Source organism: Nymphaea colorata, chromosome 1 (genome assembly GCF_008831285.2).
Source record: "Nymphaea colorata isolate Beijing-Zhang1983 chromosome 1, ASM883128v2, whole genome shotgun sequence".
Classification (NCBI taxonomy): Eukaryota; Viridiplantae; Streptophyta; class Magnoliopsida; order Nymphaeales; family Nymphaeaceae; genus Nymphaea; species Nymphaea colorata.
This window is the reverse complement of record NC_045138.2, coordinates 22,754,273-22,780,346: the sequence shown is the minus strand read 5'-3', so window position 1 is coordinate 22,780,346 and position 26,074 is coordinate 22,754,273. Positions and strand designations below refer to the sequence as shown.

General features: G+C 40.9%; 3 protein-coding genes and 1 non-coding gene across 5 annotated transcripts; 3 read left to right on the top strand and 1 right to left on the bottom strand.

Annotated features, from left to right (window-relative positions):
* Positions 1-34: 34 nt before the first annotated feature.
* Positions 35-3,002, top strand: LOC116262842 (cyclin-dependent kinase B2-2-like). The gene is made up of 8 exons (XM_031642364.2): positions 35-350; positions 728-869; positions 1,366-1,427; positions 1,537-1,648; positions 1,884-1,977; positions 2,072-2,141; positions 2,234-2,372; positions 2,454-3,002. Exons 1-8 carry the CDS (start codon positions 106-108, stop codon positions 2,544-2,546), a joined length of 957 nt encoding a protein of 318 aa, XP_031498224.1. The 5' UTR covers positions 35-105; the 3' UTR covers positions 2,547-3,002.
* Positions 3,003-11,810: 8,808 nt separating this feature from the next.
* Positions 11,811-16,643, top strand: LOC116246455 (diacylglycerol O-acyltransferase 2). The gene is made up of 9 exons (XM_031618344.2): positions 11,811-12,187; positions 12,276-12,350; positions 12,597-12,682; positions 14,048-14,154; positions 14,235-14,390; positions 14,901-14,987; positions 15,074-15,171; positions 15,906-15,993; positions 16,112-16,643. The coding sequence occupies exons 1-9, from the start codon at positions 12,003-12,005 to the stop codon at positions 16,211-16,213; spliced, it is 984 nt and encodes a 327-aa protein (XP_031474204.1). The 5' UTR covers positions 11,811-12,002; the 3' UTR covers positions 16,214-16,643.
* A 1,520-nt stretch (positions 16,644-18,163) lies between these two features.
* Positions 18,164-18,271, top strand: LOC116246513 (U6 spliceosomal RNA). The gene has a single exon (XR_004170699.1). It is a non-coding gene; the product is annotated as a U6 spliceosomal RNA (small nuclear RNA).
* Positions 18,272-19,066: 795 nt separating this feature from the next.
* On the bottom strand, positions 19,067-24,183 carry LOC116255619 (DEAD-box ATP-dependent RNA helicase 42-like). Of its 2 annotated transcripts, none has more exons than XM_050077817.1 (2): positions 20,429-24,183; positions 19,067-19,128 (listed from the first exon to the last, which is right to left on the bottom strand). In XM_050077817.1, exons 1-2 carry the CDS (start codon positions 23,841-23,843, stop codon positions 19,082-19,084), a joined length of 3,462 nt encoding a protein of 1,153 aa, XP_049933774.1. In that variant the 5' UTR covers positions 23,844-24,183; the 3' UTR covers positions 19,067-19,081. The 2 variants fall into 2 exon arrangements, with proteins under 2 accessions (XP_049933774.1, XP_049933776.1); XM_050077819.1 differs by lacking the exon at positions 19,067-19,128 and adding an exon at positions 19,494-19,686 and having other exon boundaries at positions 19,781-24,183.
* Positions 24,184-26,074: the final 1,891 nt, after the last annotated feature.

Here is a 26,074-nt window from a genome sequence, read left to right as displayed (position 1 = left end):
GCCCACTCCAAAGGCGGGATAAATAGAGAAGCCCCTGAACCCCCGTCCTCCGCGCATTCGTGCATCTTCTTCCTCTTGCTTTCTGCATCGAACAAGGGCCATAGGATGTCGGCTTCCAATGCCATGGGCATGAGCGAAGGTGCACCCAGCGTAATGGAGGTCTACGAGAAGCTGGAGAAGGTTGGCGAGGGCAGTTACGGCAAGGTCTACCGAGCCAGAGACCGTCGAACCGGCCAGATCGTTGCTCTCAAGAAGACGCGGCTTCGCGACGATGAAGAGGGCGTTCCGCCGACCGCTCTCCGGGAGATCTCCCTCTTGAAAATGCTTTCGATCGATCCCCACGTCGTGAGGTATGGCTGTTCCATATTGCCTTTCTGTCGTTCAGATTTTTTTCTTTCCCTAACCTTGCATATTTTTTCCTCGCTTCTTCTTCCTGAATTCGGTTTATCACCTTTTCTTCAAGGGATTTTGTCTTTTTTCTGAAAGAAATCGTTGATTGGTGTTGGATTAGTTGAGTTTCAAAGACTAGCCTCTTCACTTTTTCACGAGAAACGCCAATTTCATGGCTCACTTGTGTTGTTTATGTGTTGATTTGGGCAAGAAAATGGACGTCATTGAGATCGGAAAAATCTTGAAATATGTCCTTGATCATATTTCTTTACTTGTGCATTCATTTTGTGTTGATATATACGGTGCTCGTTCTAATCTCCTCTTTTCCGCTCTATAGGCTGTTAGATCTCAAACAGGGACAGAACAAAGAAGGGAAGACTGTTCTTTATTTGGTGTTTGAATATATGGATACAGATCTCAAGAAATTTATTCGGAGTTTCCGACAAGCCGGTGAAAAAATGCCAGCCAAGACTGTGAAGGTAGGTCTCTGAAAAATCTCTAATCCCATTCAAAATATCGATACAACGTTGTTTATTTTAGCTTCTGTGCTTTATTTTGTTTCTATAATTACATTTCGTTGTTATAGACCTAATCTTTCAAAACGACAATTTTCTCGAGAGTTGCCTCGCTCCCCTTAGTTCCCAGAACCCTGCGTTTGACAACCATGTTTCCAATTCCACCTTTTTACTTTTTCAGCTGCATCATTTTGGTGAAGTCCATTACTGTGAAATGCATGCTCCATCCATCTCGTGTATGCGTTATGATATTCTGGTAAATTATATGGAAGTTGAAAGCCCAAGTATTAGTATGACAAGGACGAAAATTGCGCAACTCGTAGAAATTCTTTAGAATTTGTAACCAAAAAGCACACTGTTGTCGACGATGGCTGACTTATTTTTTAGCAGGCCCAGAATTAGGATCTATAACATGATCAGGTTCTATTTAGTGGCTAAAGTTGATTCGTTGTTATTGTAGAGTTTAATGTTCCAGCTCTGTAAAGGTGTTGCCTTTTGCCATGGCCATGGAGTATTGCATAGGTAGTGTTTGAAACTTTTTATTGCTTCATTTTTTTCTTTTTTATCTCTTATTCAATGTTTTAGTAAAGGATCACTATCTTGATCTTTTCCGTGTATTACGTTGCCACAGAGATCTCAAGCCTCACAATCTCCTCATGGACAAGAAATCTGGACTTCTGAAAATAGCAGACCTTGGTCTCAGCAGAGCATTTACAATCCCAATAAAGAAGTACACTCATGAGGTATCTACTCATGCTAACAACTTCCTGTTACTCATTCTATACCCGGTGATCTGTGACTCCTTTTTGTATTTTGTGCGAGCAATCTTCTTTTAACATATCTCACTGTTACTGCAACATGTTAGACATGCTTTGCAGACTTGGTGCTTGCTTGCATGACTTCATCTGTATTCGTTTAATTTAAATCAATGATAATGTAGTAACGTGAAAATTTCATCATCTCAACACCAATTTGCAGATCCTGACACTCTGGTACAGAGCTCCTGAAGTTCTTCTAGGTGCAACTCACTACTCCACTCCGGTAGATATATGGTCTGTCGGCTGCATCTTCGGTATTGTTCAATATCCACAATCTTCAAAAAACCATTATTATGCCATGTTCCTGCAGAGATTACGATTCTATTGAAAAGTGATTTCATGTTGCAGCTGAGCTTGTTACAAACCAAGCTCTCTTTCCAGGGGATTCAGAACTTCAGCAGCTATTGCATATATTCAGGTTCTAGCAACTTAACAAAAAAAATCTCTATCCAAGCTTCTGTATTCTGCTCTCTTTATCAGCTGTATCACATGCACTTTCTTCTACTTTAGGCTTTTGGGTACTCCAAATGAAGAGGTGTGGCCTGGAGTGACTGCGCTGAAAAATTGGCATGAATTTCCGCAATGGAAGCCAAAGTGCTTATCAACGGCCGTTCCTGATCTTGACCCAGCGGGCCTCGATCTTCTCTGGGTATGTCGATTAATTTCATATTCGTACTCTATTTGTGCTGAGTTCATGTCGGCAACTTGACCTGGAAGTGTGATGTTGCAGATGATGTTGCAATATGAACCGTCGAAAAGAATCTCTGCCAAGAAGGCGATGGAGCACAGATACTTTGATGATTTGGACAAGTCGAACCTGTGAGATAGGGTTTATCTTTGCCAAAAATGAAGTCTTTAATTTTGCTTTTCTCGAGCATCCGTTTAGTGACAGTTTGTCCTTAACTAAGAGTGGATGATACAGAATCATATTCTGCTGTTAGAATGATAGTTCAGTTTCTTTGCTGTGTTCAAAATTGTGCAAACTCTTGGTGCACAGGCAACTATTATGGCCATGTTTCTACTTGCTCCTTACAGACCCTTTAGGCATGGAGCCAGTTGTGCATTATATTCAGCCTGTGGAGTTTATAGCACAGTTGTGCATTATACCATCTTCCTTCAAGTGCCAAACGCAGCACAATTGTTAGGATCAACAAAGAGTGCCACCAAGGCAGGTGTAGAAAAAGATTAAATCAACAAAGAGTGCCACCAAGGCAAGTATTGGCTTGCCTCCTGTAATTGTCCGATTTCAGCCTAATGCAAAAATACAGTGTTTGTATAATTTTGTAGAAAATTCACATCTGATATTCATGTTGTCAACGAAGAGAACAAGAAAATGAAAAGGCACTTTAGACGAATTTTCCAACCATCTGCCATGCTTTTCCTTATAATAGAGGTTTATTAACAAGTCGCTGTTCACTTTATGTGAAGTAGTTTCACATAAATGTCCTCATAACTGCAGTTTTCAGCCAATTAGGATGGAGGAAACTCAAGTTACGGTTTCAAATTCCGAAAAGAAAAAAAGAAAAAGAAAAGGAAAAAACCATACCCTTGATGGTTCTGGGTTTTCCAATCATACACTAATATTGTGATAGTCATCTCTCTCGGTTTCCTTCCAAATCAAAACTGTGAAATATCTAAACACAAGCCAACACGCATGTTATCCAAATCCTTGCTTATGAAGGGAAGTTACTTTTGGGTTTGCCACATTTTGAATTGAAAGATTTGAAACTATAGATGCAATTCTAACGAGGGAAAATGAAAATCAAAATTCTTTTGAGCTCGTGCACTTTAGATGCAATAACTTTCAATGACATTTTTAACTTTGCATCATCTTGTTGTCAAAGAAATTTGAGCTGGTACACTCAGATACATCACATTAAGAGGAATATTAGCTCACTAGTAAACATGCACAGGATCAAGTTTTTATGCGCTCTAATTTGTGACTTCTTTCACAGAAAAATTTAGGTAATATATTTATTAGTTTATTAATTTTTTATGACCTTTCTTGTTCTACACTGGATCCATTACGAATATAGTTAATAACTCCAACTTGTGATGTTACGGATTCTAAGTTTTGGAACTCATGCAGGCCCACAAGATTTGATTTCAATGGGGAGAGTGGTTTCACAATTTAACACGGATTAAGTCCATTATGTAAATCAATAAAGATACATGGGCATTCTAATTAGAAATATTTTTACTGCACTCTTTCATAAAGCTATTAAAAGAATTAATAAAACACTGTATAAAATATCGTCCATCCTGGCCTTTTTGATTCAGTCAAAAGAAAAAATGGTTGTCATAAATAACTCGCTCTGGGTGCGTCCCCATCTGTGCAATTGGATGTATCCAGTTACTTATCTCTTGATTTGAAATAAAGGCATGTTTAATGAAGAATATTAAAATGCTTAAGGTTGAGCTAGGAAGGCCTTTTATCACCTTTCTTTTTCTTCTCATAAGAGTTATTTTGCAAAGGCTAACCATTCGCTGATAAGGAAGAAGGGAGAAGGGTTGCTGCATAATCGTAGCATGTCAGCAAAAAGGAAGAACTATCCATCGAGATTATACTTAATATCTCTAAAGGAGCACAGAGAACAGCCTTTTATGTCACAAGACTATCTGTTTAAACTAGAGAATGCAAAGCATCTATTACATTACAAAACAAACCACCATCCTCCTTTGTATGTATTATCATTCATTACGACCTTCTCCTCAAGGATTGATTGGTGGTTCAGACAAATTGGCAATCTCGCCACACTGCCTTTACCAGTCTTGATAACAAAATCCAAACAAGGTTTTTACTTTTTAAACCTGGTTTTTGTTTGGATGACAACAAAATGGTTTTCATGAAGCCTCTAGAAATCCACTTCAGCTGAATATTGAGAACACTTAGACTATAGCTGAAAAAAACAATCACTGATTATGAATAATACAGTTACTGCAATTTGTCGCCTCATCCCTCTTATAGCAAACTATTCCTTCATGAGTTTATACGAGTTCTACAATGCAAAGCCGTTGCAGTGCATATTCTATTTGTCAAGTTCATTTCCATGAGTTCTAAGTCAGCATTTGAGAAGACAGTACATTGATCCAAACCAGGAGAAGCTTGAATTGTTTCCCTTCCTACTATATATTTTCTCAAGAACAAAAAAGTCTATGCTTATTACAGAACATCGAAGCAAAAGGTGAGACAAGGAGATCATCCAAATAAATGAATTTTTGGTACAACCAAAAATGTAACAGCACCAAGTTGCTGGATCACAACATTCAACTTATCCACTAATTTCACAAATGGTGATTTGCATTCATACAGTACATACGACAGCTGAACAACTGTGAGCTGTACAAAGCTGTTAGATTGCTTCTACTCTAAACCAACAGGGAAAACAACAAAAGGAAACTGAATAAAGGAGGACCATGGATAGGAGAGCCCATGAGGGAACACAATGTCGGCCATGATACAATGGAAATCAGTTCTTCATTTTGATTGCTGGACAGCTAAGTAACCTATAAGAGAATACACAAAATAAAGTTCATTGATTCAATCAAAAATTAAGTGATCGACCATTGGATCGGTCAGCATCGCCGAGCTATAGTGATGAACCATAAACAATTGCCCACTGTGAAACTCATAGATATTGGTGACATTAAATGGACCAAAACCAATATCTACATACGCTTTCATGGTGACCCAAGCCATTTCAGATGGCACACAGATACACACGTCCCTGATATGAAAGGCCACTCCCTGATGCCAACTAAAGCTAGCGCTCAACTCTCTATATCAGCATCATACCTAAAAGGCTGAAAAGATGACAATTTCATTAAGACAAGTCCTGAACACAAACTAAATGCTCTCTTATGGTTATTTCAGTTAAAGCAATGGCTTGATCATTGTCAGCAAAGTTGTGGCAATGAGAGATGCATAAACTAAATTAGAATGGTATAGTACAGTTAGCAAGTCAAGAGATAAGTCAAATGCATAACAGCCTAACAATGAGGGAGCAGCCAAGAGCATCTTCAGCTTTTGGTAATTACTCATAGCCTTGTAATACAGGTTACAAAACTATCCACACTTGCATTTGCCAAATACTGCAAGGTACGTTTTTGTCCTAGTGTTTTAGTGCAAACAAGACAATCACGGGTAATAAGTTCTTTATGGTCTACCCAAACCATGCTCATCAAAGAAACCTTTTTTCTCTAAACTCTTTTAATTTAAATGAGTCTCCATTACCTTCATGATGGGCTTCAAAATCCACATTATTTATTCCAAAAACTTATATTATTTATTTAAACCATAGGATGATCTTACCCAACCCAAATTGAGTCTAACAAAGAGTTTTCATTTGAAAAGCAAGTGTGAACATGGGAACAGAAATTAGAAGCTTCAGCAAAGGCAAAAGCTGTTACTCAGCAAAGGAGAAGAAAATGTTGAAAGTTACTAGCTGAAAAAGACGGTGGCAGTGGTGATAGAAAATCCACAAGGAAAAGACAAGGCGTTACAATAACATGCGAATTTTAAACAGTTTGATGCATATGCTCTATGGAAAACATGCAGCTAAGAGATAGAGCCAAGTAACTGAGTAAATTACTAATTTACTAAAGCAAATATTTCAGGTGCTTCTTTACCCACTGGATAACTCATAAAAATGACTGCACATATTACCAATTTGATTTTCCAAGTTTAATGCACATGAACCATGCACCTATTATACACTGTAACACTAGTAAAAGAAACTAGCTTTTGGTGGAACTCACTGTAGAATGTAACTCATATATCCAAGAATCAGTATCATACTCAGAAAGTCTGAAACAGAAAGGGTATAGAAGGAGAACAATTTATAAGTCCTAATAGGAATAGATATATTCAATAAGGGAGCATTTGACGCACAGGAAAAGCACTAAGCGACCCAAAAAAGTTTTTGGGATTGCATGGTTTCCCCATGCACCATCAAACTGAAAACTTTTCCACACAAAATGAGCGGAATCTGGAGAAAAAAATTTCACGAATAAACGTCGGACTCAGAGCGATCCAACTGGCGTTGCACTCTCTTTGCTGTGGTGCCCCCTCTTGTGCGGCCTCCTCCTAACACGGCATTCTCTTCCCATCTCCTTCTTGATGTGATGCCTCTTCCTGTAGCTTTTGCACCAGCAGGTTCGTCCTTAGCAGCAGCTCTTTAGCTCCCTGTTTTTCCTCAAGATCGGCTCCTTAGCACCGCTTCTTAGGTCTAAGGTCTTTTTCACATTGTTCGGTCTCTCCCGTCACTCTCTCTCTCTCTCTCTCTCTCTCTCATGTTACAAGTTGGTTGGATGGCCCTCATCTGTTCAAGTTTTCTGCTGGCCCTTTCTTCTTCGTCCCCAATAAAGTTTCTTCTTCAACCCCCATTCAGACCCCCCAACCTCAACTTCACCGTGAGAGAAAGTGGCACCAATGACACATGCATGATAATAAGATGCACTATTTCCATCTCTTCACTGAAAGGATACAGGATAAAAAAAGGTGGATTCTATCATTAGTATGTGACTACTGTCGCTCCTCAAATCGTGGGCAGAACGTTTGCTCCAGGAGTCGATGGAAGAGGATGAATATGGCGAGCCGTTGGAGGTCATGTGCGATGATGTCTGCCCAAAGATCTTCATCCCTGAAGAAGACTTGGAGCTGTCTGCCCAAACTCCCTAGCTAAAACCCTGATGCGGGTAGAATTTGCTAGGATCAGGATCTCTGTTCCTCTTGGTTTCCTGCCAAAATCAATAGTGCAGGTTCATGCGGGTGGGGATCAACCCCACTTGCAGGAGGTGGTCTACGAGGAGCGTCTCAAGCTCTGTGCTAAATGTAAAGCCACTTCACATTTCACTGAAAACTGTCAAGTTGCTGCTAATCAGGAAAAAGGAAGCTAGCCCCCTTTCCCCAACGTCAGGCTGGACGGAGGTGAAAGTGCTTAGACACCTTCCCAAAGATAGAAGACAGAGTTAAGATCGGACCCCTGCTCGGAGTGACAACCAAACCTCATGAAACAGGTTTTAGGCGCAGGCTACTCCTCCGGTTGTGAATACAAAAGCCCATCCTACTGTGACAGCTCCGACAAATCACCGACGCGACCCCAACCCTCCCATCTCCAAGGAAAGTCTCGTGGTGGAGCAGGCACATGCGGCCTGACAGGTCCAAACCAGACAAGCCACCGGGCGAACAAGAACCCAGACGCAGCTGAAGATGAAGATGAACTGTAGTGTGGCGGTTGTGTCCAAGATTGATTTTCAGACACCCCCATGGGGGAAAAGTTTCACTGGAATTTTTACCTTACCAGGGCGCCCCTATGCTGATGCAAGAAGCGGTGATCCTAGACCTCCGTCAATCAGCCGAGGCCACCTGTGCAGAGGGAGGCCAAAGACGAGCACTTCTGCGGACCCGAAGGGCTCCACCACTGAAGAGGGCAAGGAAGCCTCTCCAGAAAGTTAGTAACTTGGTCACTACCTGCAACTAGACGTAAACCGAGGGGTCATCCGTTGACAGTCAAGTGGATGTTGCGTCTGGGAGTTTTGTTGACAATGACAGAAGGGTAGCATGACCACCTGATGGGGATATGGAGGGGCACCTTGCCGTCTACAGATACAGTCATGACTGTTCCTGCCTCGTCAGATGGCACTTTCATGGCACGCTGCTTGGATGAAGGTAGCTATAAATGATCCGTTGATCTACAAGCTGTAAATGACCTGAAAATCGCTCGCAAGGTGGAATTCAATGGTCTTTGGTCACACAGGCCAATGAACCGCGAACTTGATAATGTAACTCGACCGGATACGGGGCAAAGGCTGCGAGTCTGGTCTCAGGGACAAGGCACAGGAGTTCGTGCTCCGTAAGGAGCTTCATCCGGCCTTGGAGGAAGACTACCTTTTGTGGCGGCAGAAACGCCAGGCTGACTGGCTAAAGGATAGAGATCGGAACTCCAATTTTTTTAAGCAAGAGCAAATTCTGGGTTCAAGAGAACTTTGATCTCCTCCCTAACAATGGGTAATGATGTTAGTACTGATTTAGCTAATATTCTTCATGCTTGCTCTGATTTCTTTGAAGAGTTTTACTGTGCAGATGACTCTAATGGCAATATGTTGGACAGTGGTTTAGATGGTCCGTCTGTCTCCTCGGATGACGCGAGACGCGATTTTCCTTGACCGACTAGTCCAGAATGAGATTAGGCAGGCTGTTTTTGAGTCTCACAGCAGTAGAGCCCCCGGGGCCGAATGTTTTTCCCGCCGGTTTTTTTTTTAAACATTTTGGAATATTGTAGGGGATGGCGTGACGATGGCCATAAAAAACTCTTTTGTGTCGGGCAAAATTCTTAAGAAGATGAAGAAGGCAGTACATTGTGCTCATCGCAAAATTTACTGGTGCAATCAATATTAAAGACTTCAGGCCTATTGTACTTTGCAAATGCATCTACAAATTCGTTACCAAGATTATGAGAGACCTATCCTCAGCCGCATTCTCAGTCAGGAACAAGGGGCCTTCCTCCCCTCTAGACCTTATTCATCAAGAAGTCCTTATGGCTCATGAGCTCGCTAACAGCCTTGAGCACCATAATGGAGCTTCTTTACTCTTAAACTTGACCTCCCCAAAGCCCATGACAGAGTGAATTTCAAGTTCTTTAACAGGGCAATGGAGTGCCTCAAATTTTTGGATGTTTGGCGCCTAAGAATCATGACATGTATCTTCTATGCCTCCTATGTGGTTGTGCTAAACGGAAAGATGGGGAGGCTTTTTGGTGAAGGCAGAGGTTCGAGGCAAGGCAACCCGCTCTCGCCCTACCTCTTTTTGATGGTCATGGAAATATTCTTGGGAAAGCTCAAGCACGATCAAAGGAACGGCTCTTTTCAGATCCCTAGAATATCTCAAGCACGTCCGGAATTTCGCAAAAAAATTAAAGAGAAAAGTTACACACAAACATGAACTTGTTCAAAGAAAGCAGTTGGAAAACTCAAAACCAACAAACGCTTTATCCCTTATGAGAACAATGAGATGCACAAGAAAATAAAGATAGGAGATGAAAGCACAATAGAGGCATCTCCTAATGTTTGTGGAAGAATGGAAATGGTTACAAAAATAAGAAGGCTACTTTCTTTTTGTTGAAAAATTCCTTTCAATGTAGTCAGAAACCATCATCGATTGAAAGATTTAGTCACCTCACTTGTGCACTACAATTTATTTGGATATGTGCATCCAAGTTCAGAAGATTTCAAGTAATCATTTTTTTAATAAGAGAAGAATGAGATTGATAAATAAATAAAACTTAAAGAAGTTTGCATTGGACCAAACTAGTGCCATAATTGTTTACGACAAGTAGACAAACAGCTAAATGCTAATACACCACAAAAAACAACACATTTATTGATACAAGAAAAACGTTAGTGAAGGTCAAAGAAACATCAGTGAAAGTTTTACTGACATCTTTTTATCGAACATTAGTCTACATGTTGTCTGTGAAACTATTACTGACAAAATCGTTGAATGTCAGTGTAGCCACACATATACTAATGCGTAATATAGTTAATTTGTGACACTAATTGATTTTATTGTTTTTACATGTGAGAAGCCAATGTTTCTAAGAACAATTTACAAGTTGCTTTGACTTAATTAATTTCATGCCTTAAATGGTTAATTCCTGGATCAGAAGCCTTAAAACCAACCATTTGATATCTTTTTCACTAAAGAAAATACATAGCATTGCCAACTGCCTAATCAAACGCAATCAATTACTTCTTACTATGATTTAGGAAAAAAATGAAACGCTTAAGAAATGAGAAAATGAAATCCACAAACAACTCAAACAACCATTTTGTTGCTTGTCTCAAACATGTTCATTGTTAAACACTTAATAATGCAAGTCATAAAGGAGTTGTTTTCAACAATTAGCAATTAAATCAAACATTTGTTAAAAATTCAATAAAGAGAGAAATAAACGCAACTAGTTAAATTGTTTCAACATTGAAAAATGCAATTTCTGAAAAACTGCACGAATGCGTACAAAAATTTGGCTGCCCATAGGCCATAAAGGCTTCTCTTTCCTTTGATGAATGAGCAGAATGTCGCTGCATAAATAAGCAAACCCTCTTTTTTTTAATATTGAGCGTGTAAAATAAGATTAAGATACTATAACATTTAACGTGTAATAGTGTCGTCGGTTTGTTAGTGCTTAAGACATGGGAAGATACGCACGCATCGGCTAATACCGGCTTAACAAGATCGGTTTTTTTTTTTTTTATTTAAAGAAATAATGTACAATAACTAAAGAAAGGGGAACAATTCTGTTAACTGAGAAACGTAAAACCTTAGCATCAAATCTTCTTACAAACGAGTCTTTAAAATTTTATTTTTTACTTTTTACAATGATATATTAAAAGTCGATAAGAGTAGGACTGTTCAGCGAGGTCGACGCAAATTCACTTAATAAAATTGACTCTAAAAATTATCAAAAGAAGTAGGTTGTTCAAATGGGTATTCACGTGTTCAAATATATATGCTGCTTTTTTATTAAAAGATAATTTTTAAATGAAATGTTTGGTTCGGTTCAAGCCAATTTTTGGATCGAACAAGTTCGAGTTTTAAGAACTCAAGCCAAGTTGAAATTGAGCTAATGAAATCGAACTCGACCTAATGAAATCGAACTCGACTTGAGCTCGAGCCAAGTTTGAGCTTCTTTTTAAGACACTCACGAATTGGCTCAAGAACAACCTTAGATAAGAGCGAGAAAGAAGAGGAGCCTAGTGGTAACATTAAGAAAGAAAATCGGCAAACTAATGTTATTTACCTCGATGGGTGGTCGTGTATTGCACGGTAAAGTAAGGTGGTTTGGATCGTTTAAGTGCCATGCTTTTTTTTATCCTAAAAGACAATAAAAATATGTTTTGTGAAAACTCAAAGGATGGGCTTGACCCGTGGCCTCTTTTAAGCACGTTGGAACTACTTACTTTTAAAAAAAAAAACTAAATTTATTTTATTTTTAAGAAAAGAGTATTATATATATATATATATATATATATATAATATACGCGCAAAAGTAAGTCTTCAAAGACAAATTTTAAGTTTCTTACTTCATTTTTTTCTGGTGCCAACCTGTGGGCCGCTTAGAAGGACTCATAATCACGGCGACGGGCGAAGATGACACGCAATGTAGAAGGGAAGCTCCAGAAACTGAGGCCACTGGTGGAGAGCTAGCAAGACCCGTCTCTCTCTCTCTCGCTCTCGCGCTCTCTCTCGCTCTCGCGCTCTCTCTCTCTCTCTCTTTTCATGGGGGGAAGTAATGACCGGCCTGAACCCATGGTCGACGGACCGAAGCCGGCAATATTCAGGCGAACGGATTATTCCCCATTCAAGTCCACCGTCGCCCTCGCCGTCTGGTTGGGCGCCATCCACCTAAACTTCGTCCTGTGCCTGGCTGCGTTGTTCCTGCTCCCCAGATACCTCTCAGTAGTGTCAGATTCTGACCTCCTCCTCCCCTTCTCTCTCTCTCTCTCTCTCTCTCTCTCTCTCTCTCTGAATTATGTGTATCTGATCTTTCAGGTTGTTGGGGATCCTTTTTGTGTTGATGGTGATCCCTGTCGACTACAATAGCAGCATGGGCCAGAGATTGTCAAGGTGGTGGGACATCTTAAGTCTGCCTGCTCTTTTCTCTTATCTTTACTGCCAACATTGTGTCTGTTTCCTTTTCTTGCTTCTTTTTTCTGCTTTATGCTCCACTCTATTGACTACCTGTTAGTCGGCATGAGTTGCTCTAGTTAAGTTTCTGATCGATTTGTGTTATTTTTTTCCCCTTTCCTTGCATCATTTGTTCTTATGTTATAATGTTATAATCGTGATGTGGTGGCTGTGATCTGGATGCAGATACATATGCAAGTATGCAACTGGGTATTTCCCCGTGACCCTTCATGTTGAGGATATTAGGGCGTTTGATCCTAATCAAGCTTATGGTATTTGTCTTCATTTACCTCCTCCTCCTTCGCCGCCTTTTACTGTTTTAAATAATGTTTTTGCCTATCCTTCAGTTTTCTTGCTTGTAACGAAATTTAGGCTCTGTTCGGAACCTGCCAGCCTTGGGGAATTTATTCAGCTGGTCAGTAGTAAATAATCCATGTTTTGAGTGAAGATAGAAAGATAAGAAGGCCTCACTTTCTGCTTCAATAGCATAAGCTCCCAAACTTATTATTTGGGAAGTGTGAACTTGAAGTCCCTAGATCTAAGTTCTAACCTTATTATTCTGCTGCCTGAACTTTTCCATGTTGTTGCCCTTGTAAGGTTTTGTTGTTGATGCTCACCTAGGTTTTTTCTTCTTAAAGATTTTCTAGTCATCAGAAAAAGGAAAAAAAATGCTTTCTATGAAATTCATGCTTCCAAGTACTTACCAGACTTAGGACCTTGTGAATTAATGAATTAGCAAAGGACCTCTGGGAGCTTCAACCAGCATGTTAGTTTCATTGCTAGGACTGGTTGATATGCATTTTTTAACCTTGTCTACGGGGATATGGATCCTGTTTTGTCTTGATCATATCATACATGGCATGCCTCATATTTATCAGGCTGTAATGTATTTGTCTGCTTACTTAGCTGCATATCCACATGGTTAACAGAGTCAATCTTTTTCAATGCTGGAAAGTAAAACGGTTCTATCTTCTTGTGAATTTGACTTTTATGCCACAGGGCTCACGACTTTTTATAAACTAAGGTATCTATTGAGTGATCATGGTGCTAAATGATTTTACCAAAATCACTGATCATGTTCGAATAAGATATAATTGTCACTTAATGTGTTAATTTGAGAAACTTTTCAGAAACACCTAGTCTCTGCTTTTAGCTGTTATGGCTTGAAAAACAAAATCACAGAGTTTAGAAGGCTTTGCAAGCTGTGCAGAAGGCTAAATGTTAGATCATCTTCCCTGCCACTAAAAAATCAACCGTAGCAGCTCTGATGTATATGCAGGTGTCCGGCATTCTTGAACACTATGTGAGGCTTGAACTTTATATGTGACAATATTCATCTAAATATCACAAGCTGAAAAGTGGTTTCATGTTTCTCTCTATAACTCCCAAATTTCTGTTGCTTGTTCATTTATCTGTGTGGTCCAGTAGCTTCTCATTTGGAGAAAATTTTAGCATTGTAACTTTATAGTGCAGAATTCTCTGTGGCGGCTATGTTTCCAACTTTTTTGTTGGAAAACCTAATAGGAGAGTTACTGAATTTTGTGGAAACTTTTTAGTGCAGTATTCCAACTTGCACTGTAGCTCTGTTCTGTCTGATGAATTTTCTTTTGTTTTTGTTATGTGGGTATTATGTGCAGTTTTCGGTTATGAGCCTCATTCGGTCCTACCTATAGGCGTTGTTTCTCTTTGCAATTACACAGGCTTCATGCCCCTGCCCAAGATCAAAGTGTTAGCCAGCAGTGCAGTAAGTCCCTTGCTGATTAAATAATGCTTGTGAAATTGCATTTCTAGTACTGGCTAACCATGCTCTTTTGGATATGGCAGGTGTTTTATACTCCAATTCTAAGACACATATGGACATGGCTGGGGCTAATTCCTGCTTCAAGGAAAAACTTCATTTCATACTTAGCAGCTGGTTATAGCTGCATTCTGATACCAGGAGGTGTACAGGAACTCACATATATGGAACCAGATTCTGAGGTTTGTGAAGTACCTAGAGTTCTCTTTGTATTCCAATTTCCAAGAGCTTAAAATGAGTGGCAGTGGTGACAGAATACATTAGATAGATCTCAGTCACTATAATGAAGTAATATAGCTTTCAACCAATACATCATCCTGATACTATATCTTAAATAATGAAAGATAGAACAAAAGGTTAAAGCACCCTAGTCTTTCATTTGAGGCCAAACATTATTTGTGTCAGTTTATCCTATACTTCTTGTTTAGGTGCCTTTAAGTTTTGGTGTATCTGGCTTGGTTAAATGATCCAAGAGAACTGTTGATGCTGAAAGAAAGCAAATATTCTTATGTTTGTGGAATGTGGAGGCAAGCACCTGACTGGTTCTTCTTTGGAAGCAGAACTTTATCCGAAGATACTATTAGCACTGAAGTATTTGTTATTTTAGCTGATAAAAAACTTGTTTGAACCGTCTGAATTGATCAGGAATCTGATATTGAAATGTAGCTGAAATCAGTGACGGATTTTTGCAGGTTGCGTTCCTTAGGAGACGGCAAGGTTTTATACGTATTGCAATTGAGATGGGCTGCCCAATTGCTCCTGTATTTTGCTTTGGACAGGTAAGAAACACAAATATTTCAATGGTTTCCCAGTTTCTCCACCAGTTATTTCTTACCCATTTCTGGAGTTGTGTGCATGGGAGAAGACTAATGCTTATGGATGGTGGAAGCCAAAGGGAGATTTATACACTCGTTTTGCTCGAGTACTGAAGTTCACTCCCCTAGTTTTTTGGGGTGTAAATGGGTATGTCCTTGGTTCACTTGCTTGAAATATAAATTGCCTGAACTGAAGAATAAGGAAACGTATCATTTAACAAATGATGAGATCCTACTGTTCTTTCTGCATAGGAATCCCATTCCACAAACTTAGGAAGCATGACCTGAGTCTGTGTCGTTTGACAAAGTGAGATTGGTGATGGTGTCTGGCTTTTAAGGTGAAAACTAGTTTAGCCAGCTGAAAGTCAGCAGGGTGTATGCTTATTGGCATATTGGACTCATTGGCCCGATTTTGTTTTATCAACCCATCTCAATATTCTGTTGTTTCTATGTGTGATTTTTCTGTTGTTTCTGTCTTTCTGATACAGTGAACTTTTGTCCCTTGCAGCTTCAGACAGTATTTCATTGTGATAATTCTTGAAATGACATAGGTTGATATTTTCTGGTATTCTGCAAGTCTTTGTACATGCATCAATCAACGGATAACTGTGTTTCAAGTAAAGAATGTTTCTATAATCTAGGAGCCCCTGCTATATAAGAAGCTATTTGGAAAATGCACATTACGTCAACTAGTTTAAGCTTTTGTCGTAACATCTTTACATATTCAGAGGTACCTTTATTATGGAGAAGTTGCTGACGATAAGGTTTCAACAGGGTAGAAATTTATGGACCTCGTCTCCTAGCTTTTGGAATCTCTGAACTTGTTCATAATATCATATATATGAATCTTGTAAATTTTTGCCTTCCTGAATCCTCTTGCAGATCACCAATTCCGAAGCGGAATCCCATGTATGTTGTTGTGGGAAAACCAATTGAAGTGAAAAAAACTGTCCAACCTACAAAAGAAGAGGTGTTTTTTCTACCCATTAATGGATTTAAGGCTGTTGTTTTGTTTTGAGCTATGGATGACGTGTTTCTCGTTTCTCTTCACATTGTCCTTTCCTATCAACCTAATGTTTACCGAACAGGTTGATGAGGTTCACGGGAAGTTTATAGCAGCACTTCAGGAGCTCTTCGACAAGCATAAGGGGAAAGCTGGGCAGCCTGATCTTCAACTGAAAATTGTCTGAATTGGCAATGGAAGCCTCTAGTCACCCTTCCCAGTGTATAGTTCCTGTATCTATAGATGTCTGTTTGAATGCAATTATTTTCCAGATTGTGAATTACACTTTGCTTCTGGAATAAAAGTATCTTGTAGCTGTAACTTTACTCTTTCCTGGGTTAAGGAGAGGGCATGCTGTGGGCTTCGTCGGTTTGCTCCGTTGCAAGGTAAGGTCCTGGCAATGAGACAACACCGTTCTCCCAGAGGGTTGTTAAGATTCTGCATTTTCTGGCATCAGTTGCTCGTCTCACTGAGCGATCCTACGTCTACTTTCCATGCCCATTAGTTGTTTCTGCTATCTGGCAGACGGTGTACTCTCAAACTCGTCCGCAAAGCTACAAGCAGCTCGAGTAGTTTTGAGTTTTATATTATTCTAGAAGATCAGCACTTTTTTAGTATATTATCATTTTCCTGAATTAGTCAGTCATTATGTTTAACGTTTAGTTTATAATATTTCACGTATCTTTCCGCGGATGGTGTGGCTAGAGCTTCCTTCTTTTTTGTTTGCTCCTTCATTCTTTTAGTGTGGGGAAAGTTTGCTATGGTAGTTCAGAATCATGAATACCGACGACCTTTGAATCATGAAGACTTCATAGTCGCGACACAAGCACAGGTTCAAAGAAGAAGCGTGGCATCGTCATGACCGAGCCGATACCATTTCCAAGCTCCAGCTCGACTCGCTGTGCATCCACCTATTAAACAACTATCGGCATGGTTTGTTGACTGATGTCTTTAGCCAGAAGCAACCTTAGACCTCAAAAGCAAGACAAAAGAGGGTAAGCTTTTACAATACAAACGCGGCACCCACCCAAGGTGAACTTCTAGGTGATCCAATTGAAAGCTTCAGTTTTTTTCAGAGGAGGCCTTATTCTGAAGCTTATTCACTGATTAAGCTGTCCTCCCCAGTATTCGAGAAAGGCCGGTCATGGGGGCGAGTTTGTAGAAAGGTTTCTCGATGCAACTCTGATGGGTGGTTCTCTCCCTCACTGTTCGCAAAGAATGAAAGAATGAACATAACACAGGCTAACAAAGAAACATATCACGCCTCAGCAGCATTTGAGGCTGCCCATTCGTTGGCAAGACTTGACGTCGTACAATGCCTATAGTTTCAACAGTAGATTAATCGCACAAAGAAAAAATCACGTTTCCCCATTAACTCAGTTGTACTTTCATTACCTCCCTATGCTTGTTTCCGAAATTGCTTTCCAACCAAGTGGGGAGCCTAAGGTTCCTGAATTTTAAATTTTTAAGAGGCATCAACTTGTAAATCCTTTAAATTGCCCTAAAGTGTCAATATAAAAATAAGTATTTTTGTTGGCTCCATGTGGGCAATTGCCCACACAGTGCCCACAATAAATCTTTCCGGCTTCCAATTAACAGGTCCAGCAGAGATCCTCACTGTCCATTCAAAATCAGGGAAGCAGCTCAGAATACCTTGTAATAGATCATAATCAACGCCTGCAACGGATATATTGATATACAAATCTACATAGAAGAGATGGATAGGTACATAGCAAAGCAACCTATCGTTATTGCCAAATTGACTAATAATCCATTTATCAATGAAAAATGGCTTTTTTTGTTTGTCATCTTAAATGAATCATAGATGCAGATTGTTAGTAACATCAAAGCATAAATGAACAAATAGAATCAAGTTGATTCTTTACTCCTCCATATCATCATGTATTTTCAGAGTACAGATTGGTTGTATCATCCTCAAGGATCGGTGAATGCTTGTGCCGAGATGGACTTGAACCAGTCTAGACCATCCACGTTTCCCATTCAAGAATTGTGGGAAGACGCATAGTGCATAAGGGAAAAGGTTTACCAACTTTCAAATGATTGAAATACCATCTTCTGGACAACGCTCTTTCAAAAATATCTGCAGTTTTTTCTATTGAAAACCCAAGAAGAAATCTCCTTAAAGACATCGGATAAAGATAAAATTAGAATGATACATAGAGAAGATTAGCATGACCCCTGTGCAAAGATGACACACAAATCAAGAAAAGCCAAGAGGAAAGCTAGGAAGCTGTTGTCAAGAAAACAACGCGCTATGAAATGGGAAAGGAAAGAAAACCAGCCAGCCCTTGAACGTCTTTGCATGGTTTAGGAGCCGTGCTATGACAAACAGTTGGCAAAGTACAGTACATAGCTTCACCAGATTAAAACCAGCTCAAAATGTAGCTTCTTCATATGGAAGGAGACAAAAAAGATGAAATAACGGCACAAAGTCCGTATTATCAACTAAATTTACTGCAAATTATCACAAAACAGGCACAACATGCACCGCGGATCGTAAAACCGAATGCGCAGAGCAATTATGGGAACCAGATGAGACCACCAATAGCAGCAACGTCCACCAGATTTTCCCCATGAATGGAACCACCATTTCACAGGCAAAGGACAAATCAGGAGAAACTAGGACGAAGACCATCCGATTCAGCCATTCCCAGCAGATTCCTTCGGGAGGGAGAGGGAACCATCAATTCATTGGACGAGGAGGAAACATGAACGGCTGACCTTATATGGAGCCGTTTCGGAGGCTTCATATCATGTCCAATGAATTCTAGTAAAAAGATGAGGGCGATCCACATATGCAGAACACCCTCTCTTAATTGGCACAAAGAAGTCCCCTTATGAGACTATGAGCAATGAAAATGAAGACCTTTCAGCTTGCCAGATGATAAACAGAACAGGAAGTATATCAAGCTATACGTTGCATCACCAATTATGAGTTCTAAGTTTCAGACCATAATCCATATGAGAACAGGACTCGACGTGTTCCAGCAGTCTACAAGACTAAAAGGAAGAACTTGAGAATGACAACCAGAGCCTACATTTGCACAGCAATTGGCAAATATCCACATTTGAATGGGACGCCTGTGCAAACAAGAGAGATTTCTTAGAAACAGCCGAGCAATTGCAGAGAATCAGAACCAGAGAAACTATAACCAAGCCTATCAATATGAAGCCTATTCAGATGTAAAAAACTCAAATCAGCTTAGTGCCGTAACGCTAGATCTGTCCAGCATCTTTTCAAGAGGGAGATCAACATTGACATTATGATAACCTAACGGTTCCAGACCACTTTTGCATTCCCACTCTCTCAACATCACAGCGTCAGGGACCGTGATAGCAATTGGAGGTGATCATGTGTCAATGGAGCAGGCTTAAAGGCTAAACCTCTCGGTGCCACAGGAAAACATTTCACGGCAGCTGACCAAAGGTCAAAGCAGCGAAGAACAAACAAAAAAAATCACGGAGTACTTGTATAGGAGCAGAGGAGCATATGATAAAGGCATCCACGGCAGTGGACACATGTTCAACATTTACAACGTCCATTGACATGAAAGAAAAAATGCCACTTAATTTACAACACGAGAGACATGACGCTTGAAGAACGTCGGCAACGCTTATGGATTGCAGAGCCCAAAAGACCTACAGATGCAAACAAGGTAAAGAACAAGAGCAAGTTACAAACTATGTTTAAGGTTAACACACGCAAACCAACCAGCGACCAGCCAAAACGTACCACCATGACCGCCATCTTTTCCTCGACCTGACTCCCATTAGCACACAGGCAAGCATACTTGCATAAAGCCATGCAAGGGTCCGCTTCTTCTCCTTGGTCACAAAGCATAAAAAGAAATAAATGCAAGAAGAAAGCACAGAAAAGTACTCGTAAAGTTAAAGAAATACGTGCCCTCTTGCAATTGATACAATCAAGTTCACACTTTTTTCAGTTGGTAGATGTTAGACTACAAATGGAAAAGTATAATACACCCGAAAAATCCACCATCCTTACTCCAAGATGGATAGCACTCAACATGAGGCGCCTAACGACTACGCTATGTCATGCTGAACAGCATCCATCGTGGGCCCGGACATTGCAGGTGGATCGGTGGGTGATTTCAAGCATCAAACCATACCAACGTTCACTTAAAACAGGGATAAGCAACTCAAATTTGAAAGGTACAACAAAATCGAGCTTGTTCAAGCAGCCATCTTTATGAGGTTAAACTTAATATCCAGAATAGAACAATTAAAGTACAGCAGAAAAAGAGAACTAAGACGGAAAGATTTAAGGCGAAATCCATCTTAATACTTGTATTGACAAAGTCATCGAAATACGAGAAACAATGTGTTATACCAAAAAGTCACTACAGAACGGAGTACTTGCCTGGCTGTCCTGCACCAGGCAACGATAATGCCTGCGCAGTATAGTCCTCGAGCACTCGTTTCAGTTCAGCTTTAGCCTTCTTGACGGATGATTCTGTTGGACCTTCAATAAACAAGTACAGTTTTCTTTCCCCTGGACTAGGTATCTTACCGGGTGGAAAATACTGTCCTCTGGTGGTGATTGCAGCTCCAGTCCATTCGGAGATGGGACCCAAGGTCTCCTTGTGGGTCACCTTCCAACGACAATTTTGAGGGAAATCATTAATTTCCAACTCTGCTTCATAATGTTCAGGCATGGCATCTGCCTGTATTTTTGCCAAATTATGTTGCAAGTTCATTGCAGCAGCTAATGCAGTTGCTCGTGCAGCAGCATCATTGGGCAGCACCGAAAGAGATGCAGCTCCAGGCAGACTTTGTAGACCAGGAATGGCCAAAGAAGGCAGGACACCGAGCCCCCCATTTGGAAGGAATGGAGCTGTGGTTGCTGGCGATGGAGCAGTTGTAATTGCAGCTTTTGAAGCTGCAGCCAAAGCTGCCACTTGAGCAAATGTAGCGGCCTGTGATAAATCAGCTCCTGCCTTACGAACACCTTCATCTTCCGAATCTGAATCGGACTTATCTTCTTCAAAGCCATATTCCCGCGCTTGAGCTTTCTTAGCTGCTTTACGAGCTTCATCTTCCTCCTCGTTGAACTTAAAACCACTCCCACCATAACCTGTTCCATGTGCATGTTCCGTTCCCTGAGTCACCTTTGCCATGAACCCATCAGCAAGTGCCTTAAGATCAGCAGGAACAACTTGCTCAGACAGCTCCAAGGCTTTCACAAGATCAGGTGCATATCTAGCCTCATCCTCGGAGATGAAAGTGAAGGCCTTACCTGGACGGCCTGCTCGTCCCGTTCGACCAACTCGGTGAACATAGTCTTCATAGTGGTTTGGGACATCAAAGTTCACCACTAGTTCAAGCTCTTTAACATCCAGTCCCCTGGCAGCAACGCTGGTTGCGATCAAGAGATTGCAAACGTTGCTTTTGAAATCTGAAATGGTCGACTCTCTGTCTGTCTGATCCTTGGCACCATGGAGAGAAAGACATGGGTAACCATGCTTTAGCAAATCCTTGAATAACGAATCGCATTTTTCCTGTGAGTGAACAAAAATGAGAATCTTCCCTTTCTCATATTCCTCTCCTAACAGTTCGAGAAGCCTCAAAAATTTCTCTTCCTCTGGTCTCACCTCCACCCTTTGGGTTATGTCCCTGTTAACAACACTTCTTCCTCCAACCTGGATCTCCACTGGTTTTGTTAGCACCTTTCTAGCCAATATTTCCACTTGCCGGGGAAAGGTTGCAGAGAAAAGGACTGTCTGTCGATCTGGCCTGGTATTCTGAACAATCCTTGTGATCTGAGGTTCAAACCCCATATCAAACATCCGATCAGCCTCATCCATGACCAAGTATGTAACTCTGCGAACATTGGTTATCTTCCCACCGCTCGTGCACAATATATCAATCATTCTACCAGGGGTGCAGACAACAATTTCCGTTCCTCTCTTCAGGTCACTTATCTGTTGGGCAACGCCAGAGCCTCCATATACAGCAACACAGTTCAATCCCATTACCTTAGAAAACTTCTTGATATCACCATGAATCTGCTGAACGAGCTCTCTTGTAGGTGCCATTATAAGGCCAATGGGTCCGTCACCAGCGACCACAGGAGGCTGATCCTTGATATGCCGGAGCATCGGTAACACAAATGCCAAAGTTTTTCCGGAACCAGTCTTTGCTATACCTATGCAGTCACGGCCACTCATAATTATTGGTAAAGCTTGGGCTTGAATCGGCATCGGCCTCTCAAAGTTAAGCTTCTTAATGACTTCAAGGATTTTGGTAGACAACCCAGTCTGATTCCATGTTTTGACAGGCTTGGGAACATCTTTTCCGTGGATTTTCAATTCAAGTTGTTTCCTATAAGCAGAAACCTCCTCAGATGTCATCTTGAATATCTCTTTCACTTCAATATAGAAGTTCTTCCGAAATGGGGCATACTGTATTTTAGAGTGGTCGACAATTGATAGCTTCTCAGCCTTGGTCTTCTTAACTCTTTTCATGAATTCATCATCATCTTCTTCTTCAAGAGGAACCTCATCATCCTCAGGCTCCTCATAATCTGAATCAGAAGCTTCTCCGGGAAGAATCCTCCCCATACCTTTCTTAGGGCCCTTCTTTATTTCCTTGATACTGTTACGCACCTCCTTCAGAGACTTGTTTTCGCCTTCATCCATCTTGATGTCAACCGCTGAGTTCTCAACTGCACTATTCAATTTTTCCACTTCAGGCAGCACCATAGAGTTCATGAAGGCATCTAGTGGATCAATTTCCTCTTCGTCATTCGTTTGTTCTGTTTGGTTTGTGTTCGTCCCGGTCCCATTCTCAGAATCATCCATCATGAAATCATCGCTTCCGGTGGCAGGTTTTACAACTTCATTCATGTCGGAATCCTTTGGTGGTGCATCAGTATTGGCGTCAGGGACGGCTTCTTCATCATCGGATTCTTCCCCTTCCAATGTCCAATTCTTCCCGGCTTTCTCGGCTCCCTGCTTCTCTCTTTCACTTTCTTCTTGCTTTCTCCTCAATTCTTGCCATTCCTGAACCCTCCTCCTCCTCTTATCCATCTCCTCATCCAACTTTCTCTGTTCTTCCTCCAGACGCTCCTCCCGGCTCTTCTTATCCTTACCCTCAATCTCCTCAACCCCTTTCCTCCTCTTACCATCCTCTTCACTTTCTTCCTTGTGCCTATCTGACCTACTCCTTTCCCTTTCTCTGTCCCTATCCCGGTCCCTCTCTCTCCCTGAGTCTTCCTCCCTTCTCCGCCTTTTCCGCTCATGATCCCTCATCTCTTCGGTGTCTCTGTCTTCAGAATCTCTGCGCTTATCCCGTTCCCTCACCCTTTCCCTCTCCCTGTCTCTTTCCCTCTCCCTGGTTCTTTCCCTTTCCTCCTTCTCCTTTTCTCTAGCTCTTTCCTTCTCATCCCTCTCCTTCTCCCTCTCCCTTTCTCTAGCTCTTTCCTTCTCATCTCTCTCCCTCTCTTCCCTTTCTCTTTCTCTTTCCTTCTCCTTTGCCCGCTCCTTCTCATCCCGACGCCTGCTACTCCTCCCATCGCTCTCAGACTCCTTCCTCGAGGAATCCCTGTGCTTCTCTCTGTATTTGTCCTCCGAACTCTTCTCGCGCTCTCCCCTCCGGTGATCACGATCCCTTGCCCTGTCCCTGTCCTTATGCCTCTCCCCGTTCCTCTCTCGATCCTTCTCCCTATCCCTATTCTTCTCTCTCTCCCGTTCGCGATCCCGGTCACGATCTCGACTCCTCCCTTCTTCCTTCTTCTCCGAGTCATCCTTCCGAGAACGATGCTTACCGTCCTCCATCTCCCCTCAGCCTTCAGAGCAATCCTAACACCAGTCCTTTGGGGGTCATCCAGAACAAACGCCGCCAGAAACTTCTAGTTCCACGCAGTCGGTTCTTTAACCAAAAATGTAAATGCGAAAAAGAACAGAATGGAAGTAAAGAAGCCAAACGGCGTTGTAAGGAAGAAGATTGACCACCGGAGAGTCCTTTGATCACGGAAAACCTTAACTTTATCCCCTTTCTTCCTCAACCTTCTCTGTTTCTTCTTCTTCCTCTTCCTCTGGCAAAACCAAAACCCTAGTCCTAGCTCGGACCTTCCCTCTCTCTCTCTCTCTCTCGATGGGGGAGAGGTCGAGTTGAACCGATAGAAAAGAACCTTACGAGTCCTTACTATTTATATGACTCGTCGTGTTGATTCGGAGACAGTCTGGGCCCAGAAAACCGCGAATGCGGGTCGGGATGAAATCTGGATATGCATCTAAAATTCATACCCGATTCATGTGGAAAGGAAATGCCAAGATGGAGGTTACTGCACAAGATGATCTCAGAGGGGTTTCATCGTTGCAACGACTGTGTCTGGAACAACTTGCTCCATAAACATTCAAGAACAAGAACAAGAGCAGCATGTCCCCAGTAGACACGACACGCTAGCGGAGACAAAGTTTTCTTGTCCTCAATAGACATGATGCAGATAGACTGATATTGTTCCCAAACAGCTCCTAAATGCAACGGATGGGAGAACGAAATGTCCAGATCTTCGTATTTCAAGAACGAGAATGAAATTATGCAGCAATCATGTAACTATGTTTTATGTTTGAAATGCTCAGAATAGAGAAGATGAACAAGTCCAAAGTCTACCATTGCCGTCGACTGAACTACATAACTAACAGGAACTCAGATTCATATTGATTTAGTATCAGAATTTCATGCAGATTAAAAGTTGAACCGAATTTACTATTAACACATCCGGAATTTAGTTCTTAGTTAAAATTTGAGAAGAAAAATAAATTCTACGGATGTTGTACACAACCAAGTATTATAAGGTCAACATCGTTGAAAGCTTGGAGAAGATTAATCCCATAGCATGATACTAATTAAAAAACTTAAACTTTCATACGGAAAAAAACTTTATTGTCTCATTAATGATTGAAAGATCTTTGGGTATATGACAAGACATTCTGTTAATCGATTATTAACTCATGGTCCTGTTTGTATATTAGCAATATTAAATTTCAGCAATTGGGTCATTGTAGTAATGAAAGTAATTGGTTAGAATTCATGAGAAAAATTGTTATACTGACCAAACTCCTTATAGCAATTCACATGGAATTTGGGTATACACATGACAAAAACAAGTATCCAAAAAGACCAACCAAATGCTCTAAAATCCAAAGATATGTTGTGTCCAAACATGTCCTCGCCCATGTGTTTTGGTTGAGTCCTGCTTTTTGTTGTTCAATCATTGAGTTCTGTGAGATACTTGGTACAAGCTTTTCAATTAGGCCTGTTTGATTCAAGTTATAAGTTGACCATCTTGTTACATGTCCCTAAATGTTTGTTTAAGTGGCCAATCAAGGGAAAACAACTCTTTCTCAAAAATTTCTTTCTTTCAAAGTAGATGAATTTTGGGCATAACTTCTCAACCATTTATTTAGATTGACCCATGACAGATAGAGAGAGTGTCCGGGTTTGAAGGAAGGGGGCTTAGGATTTTCAACTTTAGAAAACCCTAGCTCAAAGGATGATGCAGTAGATCGCCATCGTTGAAGCCATTTCCAGTTGAAACCTTGGGTGGAGATGGTGTTAGATGGCTGGGAGTTGTGGAAAGATGGACAGGATCTGAGCAATCAGATGGATGGAGAGAAGCCTTGGCTGGCTATTTCCAACACAGAGTTGGAGGAGATGAAGTAACCATTTAAATGGATGGTGTTGGCATGTTTCATTAGTGACTTTGAATCATGTAGCATCCATGTTTTTTTTCATTATACATAATCTTAGGCAGATGTGGAAGAATGTTAAAAACCATAGGTTTTCATTCCTAGATAGTAATGTGTTTTTTGTCCATGTGGATGATAGGGAGGAACTCCAATCAATTTTGCATTGAGGAGGATGGAAGTTGGGTGAACAGATGCTGGTGGCCTACAGATGGTTTTTGGGTGCCTCTTTAATGATTAAAGAAGAGATGAGGATCCCCATTTTTTTTAAATGTTTAGCTTAATATTAATTTAAATAAATCTTTGAGTTCTTTACT